Raw genomic sequence first — 26,955 nt, 5'->3', positions numbered from 1 at the left:
AGGTGCCTGTGTACCCAGAGGTTAAGAACACAGTTTTTGGAGGCTGATGGAACCAGATTCAAATCCTAGCTCCATCCTTCACCAGCTGGGTGATTGCGGGCAAGTTAATTAACTTCTCCGAGCCTCATTTGCATTCTTGGTGAATCCCTACCTGAAAGGGCTCAGGTGAGAATCCAGCGTGATAAGGTGTTTAAAATTCTTAGTGCTTTGCCTGGCACATAGTAAGTGCTCAAAAATGGTGGCTGCTGCTATTATTATTATCGTGCTTGTTTATCTGTGTGTTTATTCTAATTCATCCTTTGTCTTTTCCTCTCCACTCCAGGCGTGACCAGGGGGTATCTGGGGACCAGGTCTCCATCATGGTGGATGGAGTCCAGGTTGCACTGCCATCATACGAGGAGGCTGTATATGGCAGTTCTGGTCACTGTGTGCCACCCGCTGACCCCAGAGTACAGATTGTGCTGTCAGAAGGGTCTGGGCCCAGTGGGAGGAGTGTGCCAAGGGAGCAACAGCCGCCGGACCAGGGGGCCTGCTCCTCTGCAAGTGGAGAGGATGAGGCCCCAGGCCAGTCTGGACTATGTGAAGCCCGGGGCTCTCAGGGCTCAGAGACTGTGATGGTGCATCAGGCAACCACCTCTTCCTGGGTGGCCGGCTCAGGGAACCGCCAACTGGCACACAAAGAAACCGCAGATTCAGAGAACAGTGACATACAAAGCCTTTTATCCCTCACATCAGAGGAGTACACAGATGGTGAGTGGTCTGAGCTGAACATGAATTATTAGCTGCTTAGGGTCCTTGCTTGGAGTGAGGAAGGACTGTGAGCCTCTCTAAATAATTGGTATGTTTTTAGCAAAAAAAAAAAAGATAGTACCTGGGGTGTTTGCCTACAAAATAGAATTTCACCCTCAGAGTACTGAGTAGGGCTTTGGGCTCTCTGTAGTGAGACATTTCACTGTTGCCTGTGAATTCTGATCATTTGGAGTCTCTGAGGCCATTCATGGTCACAGAGCCTTGCTAAATCAAAAGATAGACAGCTTGTTGCAGTTGGGGGTGGGGTCTGTCCTCTCGTTATAAATGTTATGTTCCTGAAAAGTCAGGAATGACAAGGAGGCATAGATTATTTTACAGAAAAATGAGAGCCTGTCCAGAGCAGACAGCTGCTGCTTTCTAAGCAGGAGTGTTCCGGGTACTATGCTAGTTTGTTTTCTTGCACTATCTCAGTTAAACATCACAATGATCCTAAGACATAGGTATTTATTGACATCCCCATTTTACAGCTCAGGAAACTAAGGCTCAAAGAAGGTAAGTCACTTGGCCCACTGGTAAATAGCTGAGCTGGGATTTGAAGCCAGATGCTGCCTTCCAGGTGGCTCTAGCGCCCTTGTGGCAAACAATCATAGAATGAAATTACTGCCTCCTGATGTTTCTGCCTTTGCCAGAGCCCAGTTTACCTTGGGCTTGAGTCTGTCACTTTGAAAGCTGTCTTTAAGGTAAATCCCAGTGTGGTTCAGGATGAGACTAACCCTAGATGCCACTTTCTATAGTGAAGACTTGTACACTCAGAAAGCCTCCCTAAAAGAGCTTTAGAGGAAACTTTATGCTTCCTGGGTATCCTGGGCATAGTAAATGTCTGAGGTTTAGAATATCTGAAAGCAAAGAAGTTGGAAATTATTGAAAGCAGATCATGTTTATGGAGCTTCCTGGTTATCAACATCTTGCCTTCGTTTTTCTTGGTTGGCCATTAAAATAGTTGACCCAGGTTTGAATCTGAAAGCCAGTAACGCCACAGTCAGCCAGCCACACATATTGTGAGATGTGTCTAAGTGTATGTCATAGCCCTTATCCTCCCAAGGAGCCAAGGTGGGGCCCTCCTCTTCCTCCTCTTCCATGCTACCTAGCTTTGTTTTTTGTATTTAACAAGCATTTTGAGAGGCCATCTTGTGCCTAATGCTGGATTAGGTTTCAGGGGTGATACAGAGAAATATGAAATGTGCTATCTTCCTGTATGGAGTATCAGCCATTTGGGAAGATGGTGGGGCCTATACTCAAGAAATAATAGAACCAGGAATTGTAGCGTCTATGTCAAAATGAGGGGTTCAGAAAACAAGACACATAAGTCAGTGAGTTCCTTGCAGGCCATGCCTGAGCTGTTTGGGACTGATAATACCCTAGGAAGTTGGGAGCTTGAGGCCCACAGCATATGAAGAAGCTGAAACCAAAAGAAGGGAAGTGATTTATCCAAAGTCACATGACTGGCAGATGGCTTTAGGAGGTAGTGGGACTTAACAGGGCTTTGTAGCCTCATAGGGTGGAATTAGGAGAGAAAGGGAAGTGACTAGACCAGCAGAGCTAAGGCAGAGAGGAGGATGGTTTGAATACCAGGCTGAACATTCAGTTTTTTTCACATAGGCAGTGGGAAAGATAAGCTAGAAAGTCATAAAAAGGAGATAGGGAGTTTTTGCCCACCTAGAAGTGTATGAGTGGGACATTTACTTTCTTTAAATTAGGGGCTATCCCACATATCCCAGCAGTGGGGTCAAGAGTGCTCTGGAGATCCACACGAGGTAACCACTGTGCTTTTCTTCTGGTCTTCCTGCAGATATTCCACTGTTGAAAGAAGCATGAGGGCAGCGGCCAGCCTTTCCTCTCTGCGAGGTTCTCTCAGCCCTTCCTCCCTCTCCCTGTGGGATTGAGCACCCTGTACTCCCCACCCACCTTACCTGGATTACCTGAGCTGCCACCTGTGTATCTGTTGTCTCTAAGGGCCCTATAGGCCCACCTTGCTGGAAACTCAAGGAAGATTCTCGCCATCTGCCTGTTGGACAGCTGGAGGAGCTGGCTCTTTGCCTGGCCCCGCCTTCCCATCTGTCAGAGACATATTTGAATGTGCTGGATCGAACCCTCCCTTTTCCTAAGCCTCTGGGTCCCCTCCAGCCAGCTCTTTGGCGGCAGCCCCCACGAGCTCCTGTGGGCCTGAGTGCTGCTGTGTTTACTTGTGCCTTTCCCCCACCCTGTCCAGTTTCCCTGTCATGCAGGCTTGTTGCTGTCCACAAGCCTTAGTGGCTGCACTGCTGCCCCCTGCCACACAGGGGGCCGGGCCTGGGTCTGTCCTGTTTCCTTTGAGGGCTGCCCCTACTGCCCTTTGTAGGAGCAGATCCAAGTGTGAGAGCTCTTGAGTCAGGAGTGGCAGAAGTGACTCTAATTGGGGTGAGAGTGTAGTCCCTGGGCTTGCCCTGGGTTGACCCTGGTGGCACGTTTCCTTGGCCGAGGATGGAAGATTTGGAAAATCATGCCCACATTGGCCCAGGACCCAGCCATCTGACCCAAAGGCGCAAGCTCCTGGCCCTGTTGAGTTGAGAGTTTCCAAGAAGCATCCAGAAGATCCCAAGGGAGAGAAGGAAAATGGCTGATAATGATTGTCTTCCTAATATGCAAGTTCTCACTTCCTACTTCCAGCATCGGCCTTCCTGGCCTTGTCTTTTTTTTGTTGTTTTCCCTGGAGTATAAGGGGAAGTTGCATGCTGCCTCCTGGGTTTTATCCCAGATAGCTCTGGCTTTCTTGCCGCTCACAGGGGCCTGGGGCAGGAAGGAGAGTTGCTAAGATGCCATGGAGTGCCCATCTGGTCACTGGCAGTCTGGGCAGGTTGCCCCTTTCTGGGTTTGTGGTGACGGAGGGGAGGCCGAGAGGCACAGACCGAGTTCCCGGGTGGCTGCAGGCAGCTCCAGCCCGGTCCTGAGGATCCTCCTCACCATGGTCACGTGCCTTAGTAACTGTGCCCAGGAAGTGGCCTGCTGCTTGCTGTGCTGCTGCTTTTCCTACTTCTGCCCTTCCCTGCCACCCCTCGCATGTCACACCTGACAAGTGATTCCTTGTCTTCCCTGGCCCCCTGGGGGAAGGGCTGAGAAACAGTCCATGTGCACCCCGACCTTAATGGCCTGAGGTGGGCAGAGGGGTGTGGAGCAGCCTGGAGTACAGGGCCCTGGGGGAGGAGCCCGCTGATGAGGGGCGCTTTCCCATAGCCATGTGTTGAATGCTAACTAGGCTGGGGTGGACAAACTCTGCCAGCTGCTGTCATCTTCAGAAGATAGACGCAGCAGTAAGGAATGTTTGTTTTGCTTTTTTGTGAAATTTTCTGAAGCACTGTGGCTGGGAAACTTCGAAGTGGACTCTGTGCTGCATGTCTGCTCCTCCCCTGAGCCTCTCTGCTTGGGGGTGGTAAAAATAAAAATCCCAGTATATTTTCAGTACCTTACCTAACAGGGTTGGCTCCAGGCGTGGGTGGCCTAGAAGATGAGGGGAGTGGTCTTCTCCCAGCCTGTTTACCCTCTTGCCTCTTGCCTCCTGCCTCCGCGCTTACACACGCACTTTACCACCCGGTCATTCCCTGGCCTCTTGCTGCCACTTGTAGTCTTCCTTCCTTCCTCTCAGGGTAAGGGCAGTGCCTGCTGTGCCTGTTGGCCACTCCCACACTTCCCCTCCCCCAGGAGCCCTCATCTGCTGTGCTGAGTCCAGGAAAGCATAGTTAGGTAGGGAGCTGGTTGGAGAAGGTGCTGGAACTAGAAGGCAGATGAGACTAGCATGGGCCCACCTGGAGGGGTGTCCCTAATGGCCCCAGTCGCCTTACCACACCCACAGCAGTGCCCTTGTCTTCCTCCAAAACAGAAAGCAGGGACAAAAGGGGGAGGGGTGGTAATCCGAAGTCTCACTGCTGAGCCTTCAGCTTTTATTTTTCACTGTTTCACAGCCCGAATTCTATTCTAGAATGGTTTTTAAAATGGAAGATCTTACCTTTTTCTATCTTGTTACTCTGGGGTTTTGTCCCCCTAAGAGATTGCACTTTTTTGGGGGGGTTTATTCAGCTTCATAGATGACCAGCTTGATCCCTGGTGAAATGAAAAGCCTTCCTTCTCCTGAAGCCTCTTTCCGCCCTGCCCTCCACTAACAACACTGAGGAGCACAAGCCCAGGCTTGCCCACCTGGTAGGAAAGGAAGAAATTAGAACAATGGGAGCCTTGGCTCCCCTCTCGTCTCCTCCCCTCCTTCTTGTCACTGGCTTTGATGAGGCCCACTTCCCAGAGGCTCCTGGGCCTGTGAGTGCAGGAGCTCGTTCTCCCCTCACTGCTGAAGTCTGTGACAGCTTCTTCCCCCAGTTATTTCTTTCTTCCAAAGCAATTTCTTAACCATCAGCCATGTGCTGCTATTTCTAGGGCTTCTGGGCTTTGTCTCTTACTGAGAGATTAGGGAATCCACAGCTGCCTTGAGGTGGGGCCTGGCTGAGAGACAAGGGCAGCGGCAGGTGGCAGGCTGTTAGAAGACAGGCTGCCTGAGGAGCCTGGAGCAGGTGGAAACAGGTGGAAGAAACCGGCCACAGCCCTGCTTTCCTGGGCTAACCTCTAGGGCATTCCAGCAGGAGGCTGATGCAGGAGAATGGCCAGCACCAAAGGACATTTAAAAGAGTTTTTGGGTTTTTTTGTTTGTTTGTTGTTGGTTTTTTTGTTTTGTTTTGTTTTGTTTTTTGTTTTTTGTTTTTTTTTTGCACACTTGAGCTGACTCAGTGCAGGTTTAATATCCTGGTGACTTGCAGTCACATTCTAATGACTTTCAAGGGCCAGAATATGGTGAAAATCACTTAAAATATCCGTCCCTTCCATGCCTTAGTTTAGCAGGTAGGCTCTATCTTTTGCCATTTCTGTATTTTATGTGCTGTGTTCCCGTTTCACTGGGTATGAACTGTGAAATGGACTGAATCCTGGCCACTTTATGAGTTTGTTTGGTTTTATAAGGCATTTCAATGTACATTCTATAAATACAAGCACTCCATTTGCAAACAGATCTTAAGCTAATATTTTCTTTCCCATTCATCTTGCCCTCCCCCTCCTCCCGCCAGCTTTAAAGTTCAGTGGAGAAGCCAGATGGCAATTCAGACAAAGGTATACTCTTCCTGCTTCATGGGTGGTGGCACGGGAATAGATAGCCCTTAGCCCTTTCCCTCCCAGTCCCAGTTGAGCTCTCAAACCACTTGCTTCCCGCATAACAGTGTCGCCTCCATTTCTGAGGAACATCCTTGCATAGAGAATGAAATATGCTGCAATCATTTCTGCATCCTTACTCCTCACCCCCAAACAAAAAAAAGGCCTAGCAGGGAAGCAGCATGCAGGCTTCACAGCTTAATGCCAAGGACAGCTAGTGAGGCTGGGAGCTTCTCTTGGGCCTGCTGGGTCTGTCAGCTCTCAGAATAGGGACAGTCATTACTGGTGCCCCAAGGTGGGACTTGGAGAATATTTTGCTTGGCATATGTTTGGTCTGAATGGTGTAGTTGCTGGTTCCCTAGAGAGGAAAAGGTGGCAGGCCCAGCTTTGCTGGGAAATGGCTCTTAATTTCCAGTTGAAATCCTAGTAGAGTTGTGAATGATAACCTCAAGGTTGAGCTCCTCTGCCAAGCAGCAGAGCTAGTAGAAGGCGGTGCAGGGGCAAAGCACTCAGTTGCCAAGCAAGGAGGAGAGATGTATGTGGGCTGTGTGGCAGTCCCCACACCCTGCCCTGGCTTCTTCAGGTTATCGCACCACTATGGAATCCTTTGCAGAATGGTACTCATATAATGGTTTAAAACAACACATTCATAATTGACTCTGTGCAGGATGTCACTCAATCAGTTTGAGTTTGCTTTATTTTATTTTATATATATATTTTTTGGTATCCTGTACATTGCAGTGGGTGTGAAGATAGTATTTTAATATTTGTACAAAGTTTAATTTAATTTTAATTGTTCTATGTATATAACTGCATTTCTAAATAATTAAAAAAAAGTTCTTATGAAGGCAATTATGGGAGATGTGATCCTTCCTGAAAGTTTTTGCAGAAACCTTAGATTGAAAGAGCATATGTGGGCAGGAGGTCATGGAAGGATGAGGCACTAGCTCTGTAAGGAGGGGTGCCTGGCAAGAGGTGGAGGAGCCAGGATGGAGAGCACTTTGGGAGGCCAAGGCAGTTGGATCACTTGAGGCTAGGAGTTTGAGACCAGCCTGGCCAACATAGCAAAAGTCCATCTCTACTAAAAATACAAAAATTAGCTGGGTGCGGTGGTGCATGCTTGTAATCCCATCTACTTGGGAGGCTGAGGCCAGAGAATCGCTTGAACCCAGAAGATGGAGGTTGCAGCCAGCTGAGATTGCACCATTGCACTCCAGCCTGGGCAACAGAACAAGACTGTCTCAAGAAATAAATAAATATAAAAAAGAAGTCTTGGCCAGGCGCAGTGGCTCATGCCTGTAATCCCAGCACTTTGGAAAGCTGAGATGGGCGGATCATGAGGTCAGGAGATGGAGACCATCCTGGCTAACATGGTGAAACCCCGTCTCTGCTTAAAAAAAAAAAAAAAAAAAACCCGGGCTTGGTGGCAGGCGCCTGTAGTCCCAGCTACTCAGGAGGCTGAGGCAGGAGGATGGCGTGAACCCGGGAGGCAGAGCTTGCAGTGAGTTGAGATCGCACCACTGCACTCCAGCCTGGGCAACAGAGCGAGACTCTTGTCTCAAAAAAAAAAAAAAAAAGAAATCTTGACCACCAAATCTTCAGTATGGGTGCGGGTGCTTGGGCAAGGGAGGGACAACAGCAAAGGAGGTTCAAACTGGGGAGAAAGCCACCACAGCTTCAGTGTGGCAAGGAGGGCATTTGAAAGGAGCTCACAGAAGCAAGGCTTTGGATTATATTCCTGGAAAGGGCAGATGTCTTGGAGCAGACGGAAAGAGAGAAGGAACTGTGGTGATGGCTCCCAAAACACCAAGGGTTTCAGGAAGAAGGCAGTGAGGCCCAAGTTAAAATAAGGGAAGCATTCTATTTATCTGGGGAAACTATGGCAACAGTAGGCATTGCCGGCAGTTCAGTGGGCAGGAGTAGTGAGGAGGGCAGGAACACAGGGAGAAGTGGTGGGAATGCATTCCGGGAAGCCAAAAGCAAAAGATAGCTGGCAGCATGCCAGGATTCATGTTGATGCGAGCCAGCGTCTACTGAGTGCTTCCGTATGTACCAGGCACCCTTCTAGGCTCTTGGCCTGCAGTAACTCCAGATCTGGCAGCTGCACTAGGGGGTGGGCATTCTGATTAACCCTAACTTTGCAGGTGAAGAAACAGGCTCAAAATAGTGTAGCGAAGCTTTATTATAAAGTCACACAGCTCTGAAATGATGGAACTTGGGACTCAAACATGATTGTCTCACAGCCCAGTGTCTTAATATCTGCCTCAAAGAACACTGCCCACAGCATGCAGGCTTCTTTATGTTGCAAGAACAGAAAACCCCACTGGCTTAAACCACAATGCGCAGCAGATTTCAACACCCAGCACCCCACTTCCAGGCTAATTCTACCAAGACCTGACTTGAATGACATCATTTTCTTTCTCAGAAACTCTTCATGAGTCTTGCTTTATTGTTTAGAGCAGGAAAGAAAATGAACCACAAACCCTCAGTAGTCATTTGTTTCAAATGCCCAGTTTTACAGATGAGGGCACTGATGTGCATGGCTGTACTCTGATTTGACCAAGACCACATGGCTAGTTGGTGGCAGAGCTGGGCTGAAATTCTAAGCCCCTAGTCCAGGTCCAGTGTGTGTCCCTGTCCCACCATCTTGAGCAAGTCCACTCTCCTGCTTGGCTTTGGAGCCCGGCCCCATCCTGTTCTCCAACACAACTTCCCTCTGCATCCTGAACACCCATGACTCATTGCGCCAGAGTATGCCAGAGTCACTGTGGCTCCCTTGGCCCTGAACGCTGCTCCTGGAGAGGTTGGAAGGAAGAGCGACTCCTGAGGACAAACTCCTGTATTAGTCCATTCTCATGCTGCTATGAAGAAATAACATGAGACTGAGTAATTTATGAAGAAAAGAGGTTTAATTAACTCATGGTTCTGCGTGGCTGGGGAAGCCTCAGGAAACTTACAATCATGAGGGAAGGCACCTCTTCACAGGGTGGCAGGAGAGAGGATGAGTGCCAAGCGAAGGGGGAAGACCATTATAAAACCATCACATCGGTCAGGCGCAGTGGCTTATGCCTGTAATCCCAGCACTTTGGGAGGCCGAGGCGGGTGGATCACGAGGTCAGGAGATCGAGACCGCGGTGAAACCCTGTCTCTACTAAAAATACAAAAAGTTAGCCGGGCGTGGTGGCGGGCGCCTGTAGTCCCAGCTACTCGGAGAGGCTGAGGCAGGAGAATGGTGTGAACCCGGGAGGCGGAGCTTGCAGTGAGCCGAGATTGCGCCACTGCACTCCAGCCTGGGCAACAGAGCGAGACTCCGTCTCAAAAAAAAAAAAAAAAATTAGCCGGGTGTGGTGGCTCATGCCTGTAGTCCCAGCTACTTGGGAGGCTGAGGCATGAGGATCGCTTGAACCTGAGAGGCAGAGGTTGCAGTGAGCTGAGATCGCGCCATTGCACTCCAGCCTGGGCAATAGAGCAAGATTCAGTCTAAAAACAAAAACAAAAACCATCACATCTTGTGAGAATTCACTATCATGAGAACAGCATGGGGGAAACTGTCCCCATGATTCAATTACCTCCACCTGGTCCCGCCCTTGACATGTGGGGATTATTACAATTCAAGGTGAGATTTGGATGGGGACACAGTCAAACCATATCACCTCCTGAGGCAGCCTAGGTGTCTGGGGGAAGTTCTGAGAAGCTCTTCACTCCTTTCCTACTTCCTTCAGATCAGGGCCTGGGCAGGAGGCAAGGAAAAGAGCCCTAGTATGAGTGGGGAATACTTCCCAGAGTTCAAGACCTGGGGCAGCACTTTATTTTCCTTCCAGTCTTGATCTCAACCTGAGGCTGTGGCCGATCTGCAGCCTAGACTATGGAGAGTTGACTGGGGAAGGAAGAGAGCTGCCTTCTTTATCACCTGCTTCCACCTCACTGGGTGACAGGCGGCCTCGTTCCCCTGCATTGGAAGTGGCAGGAGAGGAGGGAGCTCAGAGGCAAGGGTAGTGAGACTCTGGCTGGCCAGAGGCACTGCTGCTGAATCCCCCACTCTGGTAGTGGCAAGTCCCAGCTGAAAGGAGACTCCTTTTCTCCACAGGCCTTGGAACGAGAAGAACGGATCACAGGGAGATTCTGAGTGGCCCAGTCCATGGTAGAAGCTGGCTGGCCCGCCTTCCCAGCAGCGGCCCAGGGTAGGGGAAATGGCACTGTCCCAACCTTGCCCACTCAAGTGATCCCAGAAGCCAAGCTGCATATGGAGCGGGTCTCACGATCTTCTTCAACATGAGAGGTGACAGCAGCAAATGCAGTTGTGCCCCAATAGGGACTTTGGTCTGGTGGGGAGCATGTGGGAGACTGTCAGCTCCATAGGACATCTACCACACAACTTCCCTTTCCCCAACCTTCCTTGATGTTTGCTGAGCACCTAATAGGTTCCCAGGACTGGGTAAGGTGCTTTAAAGATACTATTTTAGGCCAGGAGAAATGGCTCGTGCCTGCAATCCGAGCACTTTGGGAGGTTGAGGTGGGAGGGATCACTTGAGGCCAGGAGTTTGAGACCAGCCTGGGAAACAGAGCAAGATCCTATCTCTACAAAAATTTAAAAAAATTAGCTAGGTGAGGTGGTTTGCACCTGTAGTCCCAGGTACTCAGGAGGCTGAGGTGGGAGGACTGCTTGAGCCCAAGAGGTTGAGGCTGCAGTGAGCTATGATTGCTTCACTGCACTCCAGCCTGGGCAACAGAGTGAGATCCTGTCTCCAAAAAAAAAAAAAAAAAAAAAAAGGTGTTATTTTAAGCAACTCAGCCAGTCTTGCAAGACAGATGTCATTACCCTTTTTGCAGGTGAGGACAGTAAGGCTCAGATTCAAGTACAGTCCAAGACCACATAGGTCATGAATCCTCAGCTGAGCTGGGGTTTGAACTCAGGTGTGCCACTCCTGTCCTCTTCACCTCACACTGCTCACTTGCTCACCTCTTCTACTCCCCAGCTTTTCTCCCTGGGTTCTTGATCACCTGATCCCTTCACACCTACTACCCTGCCCAAGAATCCCTCTCAGCAATGTCCAAAACCAGGACACCAAGCCATTTAGAAAAATGCAGTCCCAGATGCTCAGCAGTCTCAGCAGTCAGGATGGGTTCTGGGTCCCTGGAAAGATCAGGCAAAGCCAGGAGACCCAGGCAGCCCCTGTCTCCTCCCTGGCCTTGCTTCTGAAAGGTGAGGAGAATGCTCTGTATTCTCAGGTCTTCCTGCTTCTCCTTGGGACTAGAGCTGGGGGCACTTGCCAGGCTTTTCGCTTTCTGTTACTGAAAAGGGAATTTCATCTGCTGTGAACCTGGGGTGAGACATGACACATTCGCAAGTTGAGCCTAAGTTCATCCTCCAAGCTGCCTGGTGATGAAGGAGCATTACCGGGCTTGGGGACCATCCAATCCCACACCCAAGAGGCGAACAGCTGCTCGGCATTTCCTGTGATGCTCCAGTGCCCCTAGAAAAGGAAATTTCACAAGCTAGGAATGTCCCGAGCAGGCTGTCTGGGACAGTGTACACTGTTCTGAACCTGGGGGAGTAGATGATTCTATGGTTCTTCCTGCAGAGGTTTTGGCAAGCATGGACTTCCCCACAGCAGAGTTTTCTGGGGGAGTAAGTAGCCCTGCCTGCAGCAAAGGCAGCCTATTGCAGATGAAGCGTGTCAGCAGGGCTCAGCGTCTGAAGGGACTGGGGTATGCAACAAGACTATGGCTCAACACAAATGCACCCAGCGTGGGGGCTGCCCTGGCTTCTGGGGTTGGCCTCTTGAGGGCCTTGAGCAGCTGGGCTCCAGAGACTTTTAGGGACTTTTGGTGCTGTAGCCTCTCTCTGGGATAGCCATTCCCCATTCCTGCTGCAATCCTCATTCATTGACTTGTTTGCTAATTCATTCAACAAACTTTTATTTATTTATTCATTCATTTTGAGGACTTTACACAAAGCCTAGTGTTAGGTTCTAGGAACATAGGGATGAACAAGAGTCAGTCTTTGCCCTCAAAGAGTTTGTAGACCAATAGGGGAGAAAGAGATTAAACAGCTATCTAAAACTTAAGGCACAACTTAAAATTGAAACAAACAAACAAGCAAAAAACAAGCCTATAATGATACACCAGAAAAGTGCTTGGGAGTGAAGAGAAAGGAGCTAATTTCTTTAGGGTATGAACAAAGATTCCCCAGAAAGGTGCCACTCGCATTGGGTCTAAATTGTTGTGTTTTGATATTATTCATAGAGAAGTAAGTAAATGAGGGGCTGTGGAATGGGAAGAAGAGGACTTTTCAGGCTGTAGAGACCCATAGAAGCAAATGTACAAACATCTTTTTTTTTTTTAAGACAGAGTCTTGTTGTGTTGCCAGGCTGGAGTGCAGTGGCGCGATCTCGGCTCACTGCAACCTCTCCCTCCCAGGTTCAAGGAATTCTCGTGCTTCGGCCTCCTGAGTAGCTGGGACCACAGGCACCCACCACCACGCCCAGCTAATTTTCTGTGGTTTTTTTGGTAGAGATGGGATTTCACCATGTTGCCCAGGCTGGTCTTGAACTCCTGAGCCTAAGCTGTCTGCCCACCTCGGCCTCCCAAAGTGCCGGGATTACAGGTATGAGCCACTGCGCCCGGCCAAATGTACCAACATCTAAAACATGAACGACATGAAACTGTCATTTTTGCAGGTTAAAAAAAAAAAAGTTCAGATATGGGCAATTTTAACCTAACATATAATTGTCTTAAGATCTGGGGATGCCTTTCTTCTCTGAGTTAGACTACTACATTTTAATTATTTTAATCACAAGAAGGAAATTCCAGGGCACCCAAACAAAGTGTCCAAAGTCTTCTTGTCCTGGAGTCTATGCCCCACAATAACAGAGCGCTGAGCATAGCTGACTCTTTGGTTACCATGAGCCAGCTCCTGCCGGCTGACTGCAGGAGGCGTTTGGAGAAATCACGTGAGCCATTCAAGTCTCCAGGACAGCACCAATGCACTTGTTCTTCCAGGTGGACAACAGAAGGACACCCACAACTCATAACTAAGTTCCTGCCAGCAACAGCCAGGCAGCTATTCCAATGCAGACATGTTTTGACCCTTTTTATTGTTTTCCATAGGATAGAAAATGAGAGACAGAAGTTACACCCATTTACAACATTCTCTCCTTGTTAACTTTTTCTATTTTTTGTTAGAAACATTAAAAAAAATCGAGCTATTTTATAATAAGAGTAATACATATTAAAACATCAGAAATAATAATGTTTCACCTCAGGTTGGGAAAAGAAAAGGCTTAAAGGTATCTAGTAGGAGTGTAAATTGGTACGTTGTCTATGGAGGGCAATTTGGCAACAACCATCAAAATTACAACGTAGGGCCAGGCGCGGTAGCTCATGCCTGTAATCCCAGCACTTTGGGAGGCCAAGACGGGCAGATCACCTGAGGTCAGGAGTTTGAGACCAGCCTGGCCAACATGGTGAAACCCCGTCTCTACTAAAAATAAAAAAGATTGGCCAGGTGTAGTGGCGCATGCCTGTAATCCCAGCTACTCGGGCGGCTGAGGCAGGAGAATCGCTTGAACTTGGGAGGCGGAGGTTGCAGTGAGTCGAGATCGCGCTACTGCACTCCAGCCTGGGCGACAGAGAGAGACTCAGTCTCAAAAAAAAAAAAAAAAATTACAATGTAGTTCCTTATCTTCATCCCTTACTGAACTCATTCAGTCCTAAAGACAGTAAGTGAGGGCAGACAAGAGAGTTACATATTCAGAAAGAGGGAACGACCCCAACCAAAACAAACAGAATGAACCCTACAATGCCAGATTGGAATTGGAGATATTGATGTGAACTTATGGCTTTCTATATACATAATTGATATAGAAATAAATATAGAAGTACTGTGGGTTTGCTGGTATGCACACAGTCACACTCATGCACACACACAGAGAAATTCCCCAGCTCTTCCCAGAGGACTTGCTAGCAGTTACACCCCAACAGCAGTGAGTACACCTGCCATTCAGATATTTGCTTTAAAATAGTATTTTCAGCCGGGTGCAGTGGCTCACGCCTATAATCCCAACACTTTGGGAAGCCGAGGCGGGTGGATCACTTGAGGTCAGGAGTTTGAGACCAGCCTGGCCAACATGGTGAAACCTCATCTCTACTAAAAATACAAAAAAAAAAAAAAAAATTATTTGAGAGTGGTGGCACTTGTCTGTAATCCCAGCTACCTGGGAGGCTGAGGCAAGAGAATCACTTGAACCTGGGATGTGGAGGTTGCAGTGAGCCGAGATTGTGCCACTGCACTCCAACCTGGGTGACAGAGGCTCGTCTCAAAAAATGAATAAGTAAATTAATTAATTAATTAATATTGTCCTTGAAAAGGACCCAGGCTTCTTGGAGAAATGGCTGATTCCAGAGCTGAGGCAGGAAGACTGCGAGATGAGCCTGGAACATATTGTATCAGAAAGCAAGAAAGTGCTCAAAGAATGATACATACATGCCCGAAAGACTCCCACTGAAGGGGCTTCTACTGGCCACATCAGGGACATTTTGAGCATCAGAATAAATAATGATTATAATGGATTATAATCCATTGAATAAAACAGAAAACCATGAATCCATAGGATAAATTTTACAGTGGAGACGCCCAGCAGACATTGCTTTCATCACTGGGACAAATCAAAATCGTGTACCACCTGACAGGAGGCACCAAGTGAACACAGCATCACTTCCATGATATTCCTACAGAATGCAACCTACACTAATAATGGAAAAGAAGGCCGGGCGCTGTGGCTCATGCTTGTAATCCCAGCACTTTGGGAGGCCGAGGCGGGCGGATCACGAGGTCAGGAGATCGAGACCACGGTGAAACCCCGTCTCTACTAAATATACAAAAAAAATTAGCCGGGCGTGGTGGCGGGCGCCTGTAGTCCCAGCTACTCGGAGAGGCTGAGGCAGGAGAATGGCGTGAACCCAGGAGGCAGAGGTTGCAGTGAGCCAAGATTGTGCCACTGCACTCCAGCCTGGGCGACAGAGCGAGACTCCGTCTCAAAAAAAAAAAAAATAAATAAATAAAAATAATGGAAAAGAAAATGAGACAGACCCAAAGTGAGTGATATTTCACAAACTAACTGGCCTGTAATCTTGAAAATGTCAAGGTCAAGAAAATCAAGGGAAAATCTGAGGAACTGTTGCAGACTGAAGGAGACTAAGAGACATGAATAAAAAGAAACTAACATGTGATTCTGAACTGGGTCCTTTTGCCATAAAAGATGTTACTGGGGCAAAACGCAGATAGGGTCTGAGGATTCAATGGTAGCAATGTCTCAATGTTAACTTCTTGATTTGACAGTTGTGGTTATGTAGGAGAATATCCTTGCCAGTGGGAAACACACATTAAAGTATTGGGAGGGGATTGGGAAAAGTACTCTCAAATGCTTCAGGAAATGATCTATAAATTTGTGATTGTTTCTAAACAACATTATATAGATAATGCACTCTTTGAAATGATATGAAATTCTTTCACCCTGGAAATTGTATGACTTAATTTGTTCCTATTGCTATAACCTAATACCTTAGACTAAGTAATTTATTTATTTATTTATTTTTTTATTTTTTATTTTTTTTTTGAGACGGAGTCTCGCTCTGTCACCCAGGCTGGAGTGCAGTGGCGCGATCTCGGCTCACTGCAAGCTCCGCCTCCCGGGTTCACGCTATTCTCCTGCCTCAGCCTCTCCGAGTAGCTGGGACTACAGGCGCCCGCCACCACGCCCGGCTAATTTCTTTTTTGTATTTTTAGTAGAGACGGGGTTTCACCGTGGTCTCGATCTCCTGACCTCGTGATCCGCCCGCCTCAGCCTCCCAAAGTGCTGGGATTACAAGCGTGAGCCACCGCGCCCGGCTAGACTAAGTAATTTATAAACAATAGAAAGTTATCACCGTGCTGGAGGCTGGGAAGTCAAATAGCAGGGAACCTGCAGATTTGGTGTCTGGTGAGGGCTGCTCTCTGCTTCCAAGATGGCACTTTCTGGCTGCATCTTCTCATGGTGGAAGGGCAAAAGGGATGATTCCTACATCCTCATGTGGGAGAAGAGATGGAAGGGCCCGAAGAGGCCTGGCTAGTGCCCTCCAGCACTTTCGTAAGGGCATGAATCCAGGGTGGAACTCTCATGACCTAATAACCTTCCAAAGGCCTCACCTTTTAATACCATCACCTTGGGGTTTAAGTTCCAACATATAAATTTTGGAGGGACGCATACATTCAAACCATAGCATTCTACTTGCAGGAATTTTTCCTAGAGATATCTTTGCTCATATGTGTGTAAGTTACTCAATGCAATGGTTTAATAGAGCAAAGATTTGAAAATAACCTAAATAATCACCAACATGGGCTGGTTAAATACATACGATATATCCAAACATAAAATGCATACAGAAAAAAAAAAAAGAATAATACAGCCTGGCACCAATTTGCAGAATACATTGTATGAAAAAGGCCAAGTATGGGCCGGGCGCAGTGGCTCACGCTTGTAATCCCAGCACTTTGGGAGGCCGAGGCGGGCGGATCATGAGGTCAGGAGATCGAGACCACGGTGAAACCCCGTCTCTACTAAAAATACAAAAAAGAAATTAGCCGGGCGTGGTGGCGGGCGCCTGTAGTCCCAGCTACTCGGAGAGGCTGAGGCAGGAGAATGGCGTGAACCCAGGAGGCAGAGCTTGCAGTGAGCCGAGATTGCGCCACTGCACTCCAGCCTGGGCGACAGAGCGAGACTCTGTCTCGAAAAAAAAAAAAAAAAAAGAGGCCAAGTATGGAGGATTAGAAGAAATAGGTCAAGTATAGAATAGGCCAAGTATAGAAATGCAATCATTTGTGTACAAAAAGAGATAAACAGTGTCAATGTGCTTGCTTTTGTATGCACAGAGGATCTCTGTAAATACACCCCAAACATTGAGAGCACTGGGTGACTCTGGAGAGAGGTTCTGGTGCTTGGGAGAGTGACATGGGAGGAAGAATCTTCTACACCCTTTTGTACTTCAGAATTTTGAAGCAAGTGCATGTATTACCTGTTTAATAAATTAATTAAACTAAACTTCTATATTAAAAAGTGAAATGCGCTGGGCACAGTGGCTTATGCCTGTAATCCCAACACCTTGGGAGGCTGAGGCAGGAGGATCTCTTGAACCCAGGAATTCAAGACCAGCCTGGGCAACATGGTGAGACCCTCATCTCTACCAAAAATTAAAAAAATTAGCTGGGCATGGTGGTGCACACCTGTGGTCCCAGCTACTTGGGAGGCTGAGGTGGAAGAATTGCTTGAGCCCAGGAGGTTGAGGCTGCAGCGATCTGTGTTTACGCCACTGCACTTCAGTCTGGGTGAGAGAGATCCTGTCTCAAAACAAAACAAAACAAAACGGCATGCTACCTAGATACAGAAGGAATAGAAGGAATAAATTAACAAGAAATTTAACAAATTTATCTGATCTCTTGTTACAAATTAGTAATCTGCCTTCTGGGACAGGTCACACAGCTCCCTGCACGGCCTTGCTTAAGAACAATAAACAATTCTCATTGCTTGCTATTTTCATCTACTTAACCCGGAAAAATAAAATTATTTGTTGGGATTTTCAGTATTATGGACGGAATTGTGCCCCCTTCCCTCCATTCATATGTTGGAGTGTTGAAATCCTAACTCTCAGTCCCTCAGAATGTGATCATATTTGGAGACAGGGTCTTTAAAGAGGTAATTAAGTTAAAATAAGGTCACTATGATGGCCCTAATGCAATATAACTGGTGTCTCTACAAGAAGAGGAAATAGAAGAAGATGTGAAGACACAGGGAGAAGACAGCCTTGTATAAGCCAAGGAGAGTTTTGGAACAAATTTTGCCCTCACAGGCCTGGGGATGAACCAAACTTGCTGACATCCTGATATTGGACTTCCAGCCTCCAGAATGTAAGAACATAAATTTCTGTTGTTTAAACAATAGTCTATGGACTGTTCAGGCTGTCCAGTCTATGGAAGATTGTAAAGGCAGCCCTAGCAAACTCATTCATTCAGTCTCAGAAGTGGGAGTTGGACCAGGGCTTCTTCCCACAACAAGAACACATCCAGGCCAGGTGCGGTGGCTCATGCCTGTAATCCCAGCACTTTGGGAGGCTGAGGTGGGTGGATCACTTGAGGTCAGAAGTTTGAGACCAGCCTAGCCAACATGATGAAACCCTGTCTCTACTAAAAATACAAAAATTAGCCCAGCATGATGGCTCATGCCTGTAGTCTCAGCTACTCGGGAGGCTGAGGGAGAAGAATCACTTGAATCCGGGAGGTGGAGGTTACAGTGAGCTGAGATGGCGCCACTGCATTCCAGCCTGGGTGACGGAGTGAGACTGTCTCAAAAAAAAGAACACATCCAGAGAATGGGCAGGCAGCCAGCATGGAGGGGGCTGGTGAGGGAACTAGTAAGAAAGGAAAGAAAGCATCCAGTGGGGCAGGACTTTGAATGCCATACTAAGGATATGGATGTGATTCCGTAGGCAAATGGGAGCCATTGAAGGATACAGAAGAGAAGAATGGTGTGCTCTCAGTGTAACATATCGGGAAAGAACTTAATGGACAATGAATTGGAGTGGACACCAACTGGAAAGACCACTGTAGGCATCTGGTAAAAGATGCTCATTAGCCCTCAGATGATGAGAGCAGAAGGTGGGCTTGACATAGCTAGGAAGAATTGACAGAAATGCTCATGTATTTGGGGAAATCATTCAGGCAAAGGGGTCTTGAGCTTTGTGGCTGACTGTATGGAAAGGAATGGGAAACAGACAAAGGAGTCAAAAAGGCTACTTATGTCTATGCCTAGCAAGGAGAAGAAAGGCGGGAAGGACAGAGAAATGAACAAATTGCTTTGATTTGGAAAAGAGTGTGCAGGGAACCTGTGCAGAGGGCTGGGGCGCATGGGTCTGTGGACTGCGACCAGGGTGCGGAGCAGGGTCCATCACACTTGTTCAGAGGGGAAGACCAAAGCCTGTTTCAGGAAATTGCTTCTGGGGTGAAATGGAAGTGGTGTATATCCCACAGGAAGAGGTAAGGGAACTTGAAGGACCAGAGTATAGCCCATCTGTGAGAGGCAGTAATTTAAACCCCTCTCATTTTTCTCCATGGCCAGAGCTTGGGGGCACCATGCCCACGGCTCTGCCAGGTCTGTTGCAGGCCTAGTTTTTCTGGGATGGAGTATGGAGGCTGCGGTGGGAGGATCACCTGAGCCCAGGAGATCGAGGCTGCAGAGAGCAGTGTTCACGCCACTGCACTCCAGCCTTGGCGCCAGAATGACACCCTGTCTCAAAAGAAGCAAACAAAAAACAAACCAGAACAAAACTAATGATGCAAAACTTTAAAATTAAAAAAAAGAAGAAGAAAATACAGGGTCCACGAAGAGGAGTGGATCCACCCCGTCTTCCTTCCCCGCTGCCATGCCCTTTGGCAGGCAGCCGTCCTCACGCCTGGAAAGCCCCAGCTTCGGCTCAGCCCACAGCACGAGGGCACATCCTTCTGCCTGCGCAGGCCAGGTTGCTCGCCACCTCGCGGTCCGCGTGCGCGCCCCCACGCAGGCTCAGCAGCGCCCGGGCCTGCAGCAGAGGCCGGAGGAAGCACCACCAGCAGCTCAGACCTGAGGCCGCAAGGGCGCGCCGGGCGGGCAGGGTCAGGGCCAGGGCAGAGGGTCCGATTTCCTCCCTCTGATCGGAAAAAAAGCCACTTTCCCTGGGAAGAACTCGAAGAAGTTGGATGTCTCATCTTCACCTTGGATTTGGGGTCTCGGCCCGCGGGCGACTCACCCCACCCACCAGGAGCCCACGAAGCCGGGCCGGCTTGGCCCGCTGGCGCCATCTAGTGTCGAATGAGGGGACGGCCCTCTGTGGCTGGAGGGGACGCTTGGGCGTGGGGTGAACGAGTTAGCTTCCAGGTTATGCAAAGCGGGCGTCAGCGGGGAGTCGGGGGTGTGACAGCCAGGGCCTCCAGCGGGTGAGGGATGCGACCTAGGAGTCTATGAGAAACTGACTTGGACTCTGTATTCTGTTTCCTAGAGCTGCCGTAACAAATTACCACTAACTGGGTGGCTTAAGGCAGCAGAGGTGTCTTCTCTCACAGTTCTGGAGGCCAGAAGCCTGAAATGAAGGCGTGGGCAGGGCCGTGCCCCCTCCGCAGGCTCTAGAGAGTCTTTCCTGGCCTCTTTCTGGCTTTTGGCGGCTGCCCGCAATTCTTGTTGTGGGTTTGCTTACAGATGCCTCACTCCAGTCTCTGTCTTCCTGTATGTCCAGGCTCACATCTCCCTCCTATAAGAACACGGGTTATAGGATTAGAGCCCACCCAATCCAGTAGGATTCATCTTAACCTGATCACATCCTATTTCCACATAAGATCACGTTCACAGGAACCAGAGGTTAGGATACCCTCCACAGAATCTTTTCGCTCAACAGAAGTCCCCTGAGCACCTGTAAGGTGCCAGGCTGGTGCTGAGGGCTAGGCACACGGAGCTGCTCTGTCCTTGAGGTTCTCACGACTGGCACTAATAGTGTCATCACCGATCTATGTCCGCCTTCAACCTTGAGTCCTCAGTGCCTAGCAGGGCCGGCCCAGAGGCCCTGTATTTCATTGAATTAGGAAGGAAGGATGGAGGAAGGGCAGGAGAGAGAAAAGAAGGGCTGCAGGAATGATGCAGGGAGACCACGCAGCGGGGAAGGGGGTGCAGAGCAGTTGGCTAGGGCTTTACAGAACAAGTGCTGTTGGAGCTGGGTCTTGAACCAATAGTAGTTTGGTTGCCAGGCAGAAGAGATGGGCCAGGGGGAGAGGCCTTCTAGGCAGAGCTAACAGGTGGGCAATGCCCAGTTGTGAGTGGGGCCGGAGGTTGGGGAGTTTGGGAGCCAGGTGTGGTTGGAAGGGAGGTTGTGGGGGAAAGGTGCTGTCGAATGGTCCAGACCTGGAGACTGTGGCTCTATGGTGAAGGGCTTCGAGAGCCATTCTCTTGGTTCGAAGTATCTTGTAGGTGGGCACCCGAGAAGGTTTTAAAGCATGTGCTAGTTGTCATAATTACCAGGGGTGGAGACGGTGCAACAGGCAGAGACCCATGAAACAGAGGTCCATAGAATATCCTACCTTATAAATAAAAATTATTATTATTTTTTGAGACAGTGTAGAACTGTGATCTGATCTGATACGTTCTGTCCTTTAATATCTGAGTTAAATATGTTATTGGCTCCCAATCCAGACCCCAAGAGAGGATTCTTGGATCTCCCGCAAGAAAGAATTCAGGGCCAGTCCACAGAGTAAAGTGAAAGTAAGTTTATGAATAATGTAAAGGAATAAAAGAACGGCTACTGTATAGACAGAGCAGTGGCATGGGCTGCTCGACTGAGTATATTTAGAGTTATTTCTTGATTATATGCCAAACAAGATTTCCAGGAAAGGGGTGAGAATTCCTGGAACTGAGGGTTCCTCTTCCTTTTAGACCATATAGGGTAACTTCAGGACATTGCCATGGCATTTGTAAATGGTCATGGCGTTAGTGGGAGTGTCTTTTAACATGGCAATGCATTATAATTAATGTATAATGAGCAATGAGGATGACCAGAGGTCACCTTCATCATCATCTTGGTTTTGGTGGGTTTTAGCCGGCTTCTTTTTTTTTTTTTTTTTTTTTTTTGAGATGGAGTTTCGCTCTTGTTGCCCAGGCTGAAGTGCAATGGCCCGATCTCGGCTCACTGCAACCTCTGCCTCCCGGGTTCAAGCGATTCTCCTGCCTCAGCCTCCTGAGTAGCTGGTTTAGCCGGCTTCTCTACTGCATCCTGTTTTATCAGTGTGGTCTTTGTGACCTATATCTTGTGACCTCCTATCTCATCCTGTGACTTAGAATGCCTAACCGTCTGGGGATGCGGTCAAGTAGGTCTCAGACTTATTTTACTCAGCCCCTATTCAAGATGAAGTCATTCTGGTTTGAACGCCTCTGACAAATATGTTTATCTTTCTTATAGTTATGAATACATTTGGATCTACCATCTTATTTTGTATGAGTTCTTTATTTTCTTCTTTTTACTTTTTCCTATTTTCTTTTGGATTAAAGATGTTATCAACTTTCTACAATTTCTATTTTTCCATTGGACAAAATCCATAAGATTGTATTTCTATTCTTTTAGAAGTCAATGTTGGGACTCAGAAACTGATATCCCAATGGTTCTTTGACATGCTGGACTAAAGAAGCAGGCTCATGATCTCTTTGACCTTCCCCCAACTCTTGTTTCTGAATTCTTTGTTTCTCTCAAAGCACAGAATGAGGCTATTTTCTGAAGTTTCCAGATGCTTGGGAGTTGATAAAATAAAACGAAAATTTTTTTTTTTTTTTTGAGACAGAGTCTCACTCTGTCGCCCAGGCTGGAGTGCAGTGGCGCGCTCTCGACTCACTGCAAGCTCCGCCTCCCGGGTTCACGCCATTCTCCTGCCTCAGCCTCCCAAGTAGCTGGGACTACAGGTGCCAGCCACCACGCCCGGCTAATTTTTTGTATTTTTAGTAGAGACGGGGTTTCACCATGTTAGCCAAGATGGTCTCGATCTCTTGACCTCGTGATCCGCCCGCCTCGGCTTCCCAAAGTGCTGGGATTACAGGCTTGAGCCACCGCGCCCGGCCGAAAATTTTTTTTAATGAAGTTCTCTTATCTACCTAGAAACCAGACCCTCAAATAGGACCACAGTTGCCTTCCGTCCTCTCCCTGAAATCTCATTATCTCAGAAAAGTAAGACTGAAGAATGTAACCACACCTGGATGAACTTTTTCCCAAGACATTTATTTATTTAATTTATTTTTTGAGACAAGGTCTCACTCTGTCACCCAGGCTGGAGTAAAGTGGCCAAACATCGCTCATGCAGCCTCATCCTCCCAGGCTCAAGTGAGCCTCCTGCCTCAGCTTCCTGAGTAGCTGGGACTATAAGAGTGTGCCACCATGCCTAATTTTTTGATATTTTTTGGAGACGAGGTCTCCCCATGTTGCCCAGGCTATTCTCGAACTCCTGGACTCACGCAATCCTCCCGCCTCAACCTCCCAAAGTGCTGGGATTACAGGCTTGAGCCACTACGCCCAGCTTTTTTCACAAGATGCTATCTGCCTCTTGTGTGCATTCAAATTCCAAAGAGAATTATTTACAAGTTAATGTCTGTTTTCCAGGTCCATTCATTTCCCCTGAAAATCATTTATTCTTAAACTCCTCACTTCCCTCTCCCTAATGAAGAGGGTATTTAAGTGTCAGTCCTTTGGCCCTATCCTTGAGTTTTCATATTTTGTAGACTCCCATGCATGTGTTTTCTGTTGTTAATCTGTCTTTCATTATAGGAGCGTCTCCTGTGATTCTTCTTTTTTTTTTTTTGAGACTGAGTTTCACTCTTGTTGCCCAGGCTGGAGTGCAATGGTGCGATCTCGGCTCACTGCAACCTCTGCCTCCCTGGTTCAAGCGATTCTTCTGCCTCAGCCTCCCAAGTAGCTGGGATTACAGGCATGCGCCACCACGCCCGGCTAATTTTGTATTTTTAGTAGAGACAGGGTTTCTCCATGTTGGACAGGCTGGTCTCCAACTCCCAACCTCAGGTGATCCACCCACCTCGGCCTCCCAAAGTGCTGGGATTACAGGCGTGAGCCACTGCGCCCGGCCTTCTGTGATTCTTTATAATGGGGAGAAAAGAGATCATCCCCTTTCCGCCCCTACATCACCCAACCTTTTCTTAAAAAAATTGAAGTTATTCATTATTTCTCTCCTCCTCCAAAATTTATAGACATTGGCCTGTCTGTCCTGAAATTTAAAAAAAAATTGACTTTTGTTATAAATTTCTAATTATATCGCATTTTTATCAAATAATATAGTCTGAATAATAAGGATCCTTTGGAATTTGTAAAGGCTTCCATTATAGTTTGCCAAATTGTTTTAAATGTTGAATATCTCAAAAAGAATGCATATTCTTTATCCCCAGGTATAAAGTGCTATATAGAGCTAATAGCTCAATCTTATTAAGTATACTGACCCTATTTTTAACACCTCTGCTTGACCATAGAGGAGTCTGGTAATATTTCAAACTACAATTGTTGACTTACCTATTTCTCCCTGAAGTTTGTCAGTTGTTGCTTGCCCTATGCTTCTATCATGAACATGTGCCAAATGGATTTTTCATGTCTTTCTTTCATTTTCACGCCAAGCTCTGTTCTTATTTGCTCCATTTGAATGGTTTGATGCTCAGGCACATGGTCCTCTTTCAAATTAAAATCAAAATGCTGGTGAAGGTTAGAAACAGGTTTGGGTTCATAAAATGGTCAGGCACTGAAAAGGGGTCTGGTAGCGAAGCACAGCACTTATTTCAGAATACGGGGAGAGCTTTCTGACATCTGTGGCCCTCGTCCACTCCTTGGAGGAGATAAAAACTGCAGATACTGCAACTCTTTCACCAGGTGGTGCAGTAAGCACACAGTTTGGAGTTCAGTCTACCCAACTACTTGGTCAAGAACACAAGATTCCAGCAAGAAAAAGAAGGAATGGGGGATTTTCAATGAAAGATGAGAGGTCCATAGCCAATACCGTGTGTGTGTGTGTGTGTGTGTGTGTGTGTGTGTGTACCAGGACCAGAACCTTATAACAGCAGAACGTGAGATCTGAACTGGAGCTTCTGACTTGCTTGTTTTTTTTTTTTTTTTTTTTTTTAGACAGAGTCTCACTCTGTTGCCCAGGGCTGGAGCACCATGGTGTGATCTCGGCTAACTGCAACCTCCACCTCCTGGATTCTCTTGCCTCAGCCTCCCGAGTACCTGGGATTATAGGCGCCTGCCACCATGCCCAGTTAATTTTTTGTGTTTTTAGTAGAGACAGGGTTTCACCATGTTGGCCAGGCTGGTCTTGAACTCCTGACCTCGTGATCTGGCCGCCTTGGCCTCCCAAAGTGCTGGAATTACAGGCGTGAGCCACCGCGCCAGGCCTGACTTGCTTGTTTTTACAGAGATAATCAATCCAGAGTGATGAAACAGACAAATGCTTTGGTCCATGCATCCATCCATCTATCCATCCATCCAGTATTTACTGAATGTCACCAAGGACTTGCCAAGGTCACATTGCTGTTTAGTAGGAGAAGGTAGTTGAGAACTAGATCACCTAGAGAGAAAATGGAAAATCTTAGAATATCTCCAGATTTTATTATTTACTTTTGGAAAGAGATTTTGGCATTCATTTAAATATCAATACATTTAATATTTTATTTTATTTATATTTATTTATTTATTTTAATTTTTATTTATTTTTTGAGACAGAGTCTCGCGCTGTCTCCCAGGCTGGAGTGCAATGGTGCGATCTTGGCTCACTGCAACTTCCGTCTCCTGGGTTCAAGTGATTCTCCTACCTCAGCCTCCTGAGTAGCTGAGATTACAGGAGCCTGCCACCATGCCCGGCTAATTTTTGTATTTTTACTAGAGACGGGGTTTCACCATGTTGGCCAGGCTGGTCTTGAACTCCTGACTTTAGGTGATTGCACACCTCAACCTCCTAAAGTGCTCAGATTACAGGCATGAACCACCATGCCTGGCTTATTTTATTTCATTTTTTGAGATGGAGTCTCACTTTGTTGCCCAGGCTGGAGTGCAGTGGTGTGATCTTGGCTCACTGCAACCTCCACCTCAAGTGATTCTCCTGCCTCAGCCTTCTGAGTAGCTGGGATTACAGGCGTGCACCACCATGCCCCACTAATTTTTGTATTTTTAGTAGGGATAGGACTTCACCATGTTGGCCAGGCTGGTCCTGAACTCCTGACCTCAAGTGATCCACCTGCCTCAGGCTCCCAAAGTGCTGGGATTACAGGCATAAGCCACAGTGCCTAGCCCTGTTTAATATTTTAGAAATTAACAGCAGCCAAAACAAATAAGAAAGCATACTGGGGTGTGTGGAGAGGGAAGGGGCGTGATGGGGGCGGGACTGGAAGCCCTTGGATCCTGCTCATTCTCCAAGGAAGCAGCTAACGGGTAGCACCTAAAGAGACACAAACAAACAAATGTAGTGTGTGCAACTCAACTGGCTCCTGCATTGGGGGAAAAGCAATTCTTGAAGGCATTTTTTGGGAAATTTGAATATGACAATGGGGGAAATTTGAATATGCATATGATATGATGGAACGTTAAAGAATCGTTAATTTTCTTGCGTGTGATAATGGTGTTGTCGTTAGGTATGAGAGTGTCTTTATATTTGGGAGACATATGCTAAAGTGTTGAGGGGTGAAGTGTCATGATTATGCGACTGACTTTTAAACTGTTTAGCCAAACACACACGTGCACATACATACACAGTCATTAAAGCTAACGTGCCAAATTGGTAACAATTGCTGAATCTAAGTGGAGCATGTTTATTGTACTGTTCTTTCAGCTCTTCAGGGTGTTGGGAAATGTTCATAGTTGAAAGCTGGATGGAGGCATGCAGCTCTTAGGAGATCCATACATACAGGTCCAGTTGAGAACCGTGTGCTGGGTATTTACAGGGGGTGACACTCCCTGAAGTTTAGATAGAGGTGGCCTCTGACCCCTTCCTGCGTACAGGTCTGAGAGGCAGAGCACCTCACTGTTGTCTGGATCTGCCCACGATGCCCTGTGGGCACTGGGTAGATAAGAGGGGAGGGCAACAGGTTTCTCTTAGGAAAGGAACTGAAGGGGCCAGTCTGAAAAAGTGGTCTCTAGAGTGTGACTTGCACATAGTAGATGCTCAATAAATCTGCCTGTATTAATTATCTCAACAGATGCTTATGGATTTTATTGACATTAGATCATAAAACTGGAAACATGAGTGCCTGTTTATTAGTCTCTTCTACTACACCGGTGGATTCCTTTGAGGAGCTGGTCTGACAGTCTCCTGAGAAGAGGCAGTGGCTGGCTGTCACTGCTGTCCTGGAAACCCCTTTCTCCCTTAGTTGCCCAGAAAATCCTCCATAAGGGGCAGTGCAT

The 26,955-nt window shown here is 47.6% G+C and overlaps 1 protein-coding gene across 1 annotated transcript in view; it reads left to right on the top strand.

The window, feature by feature from the left end:
- Window positions 1-6,822, top strand: part of SUSD6 (sushi domain containing 6) — a 106,097-nt gene extending 99,275 nt beyond the window's left edge. The window contains exons 5-6 of the mRNA XM_032135068.2: window positions 323-750; window positions 2,600-6,822. Coding sequence (XP_031990959.1) covers window positions 323-750; window positions 2,600-2,625 — 454 coding nt within the window. The 3' untranslated portion in view covers window positions 2,626-6,822. The remainder of the gene's footprint in view (window positions 1-322; window positions 751-2,599) is intronic.
- Window positions 6,823-26,955: the final 20,133 nt, after the last annotated feature.

The sequence above is a fragment of the Hylobates moloch genome, unplaced genomic scaffold (assembly GCF_009828535.3).
Source record: "Hylobates moloch isolate HMO894 unplaced genomic scaffold, HMol_V3 SCAFFOLD_16, whole genome shotgun sequence".
Lineage (NCBI taxonomy): Eukaryota > Metazoa > Chordata > Mammalia > Primates > Hylobatidae > Hylobates > Hylobates moloch.
This window is presented reverse-complemented; position numbering and strand designations above follow the sequence as displayed.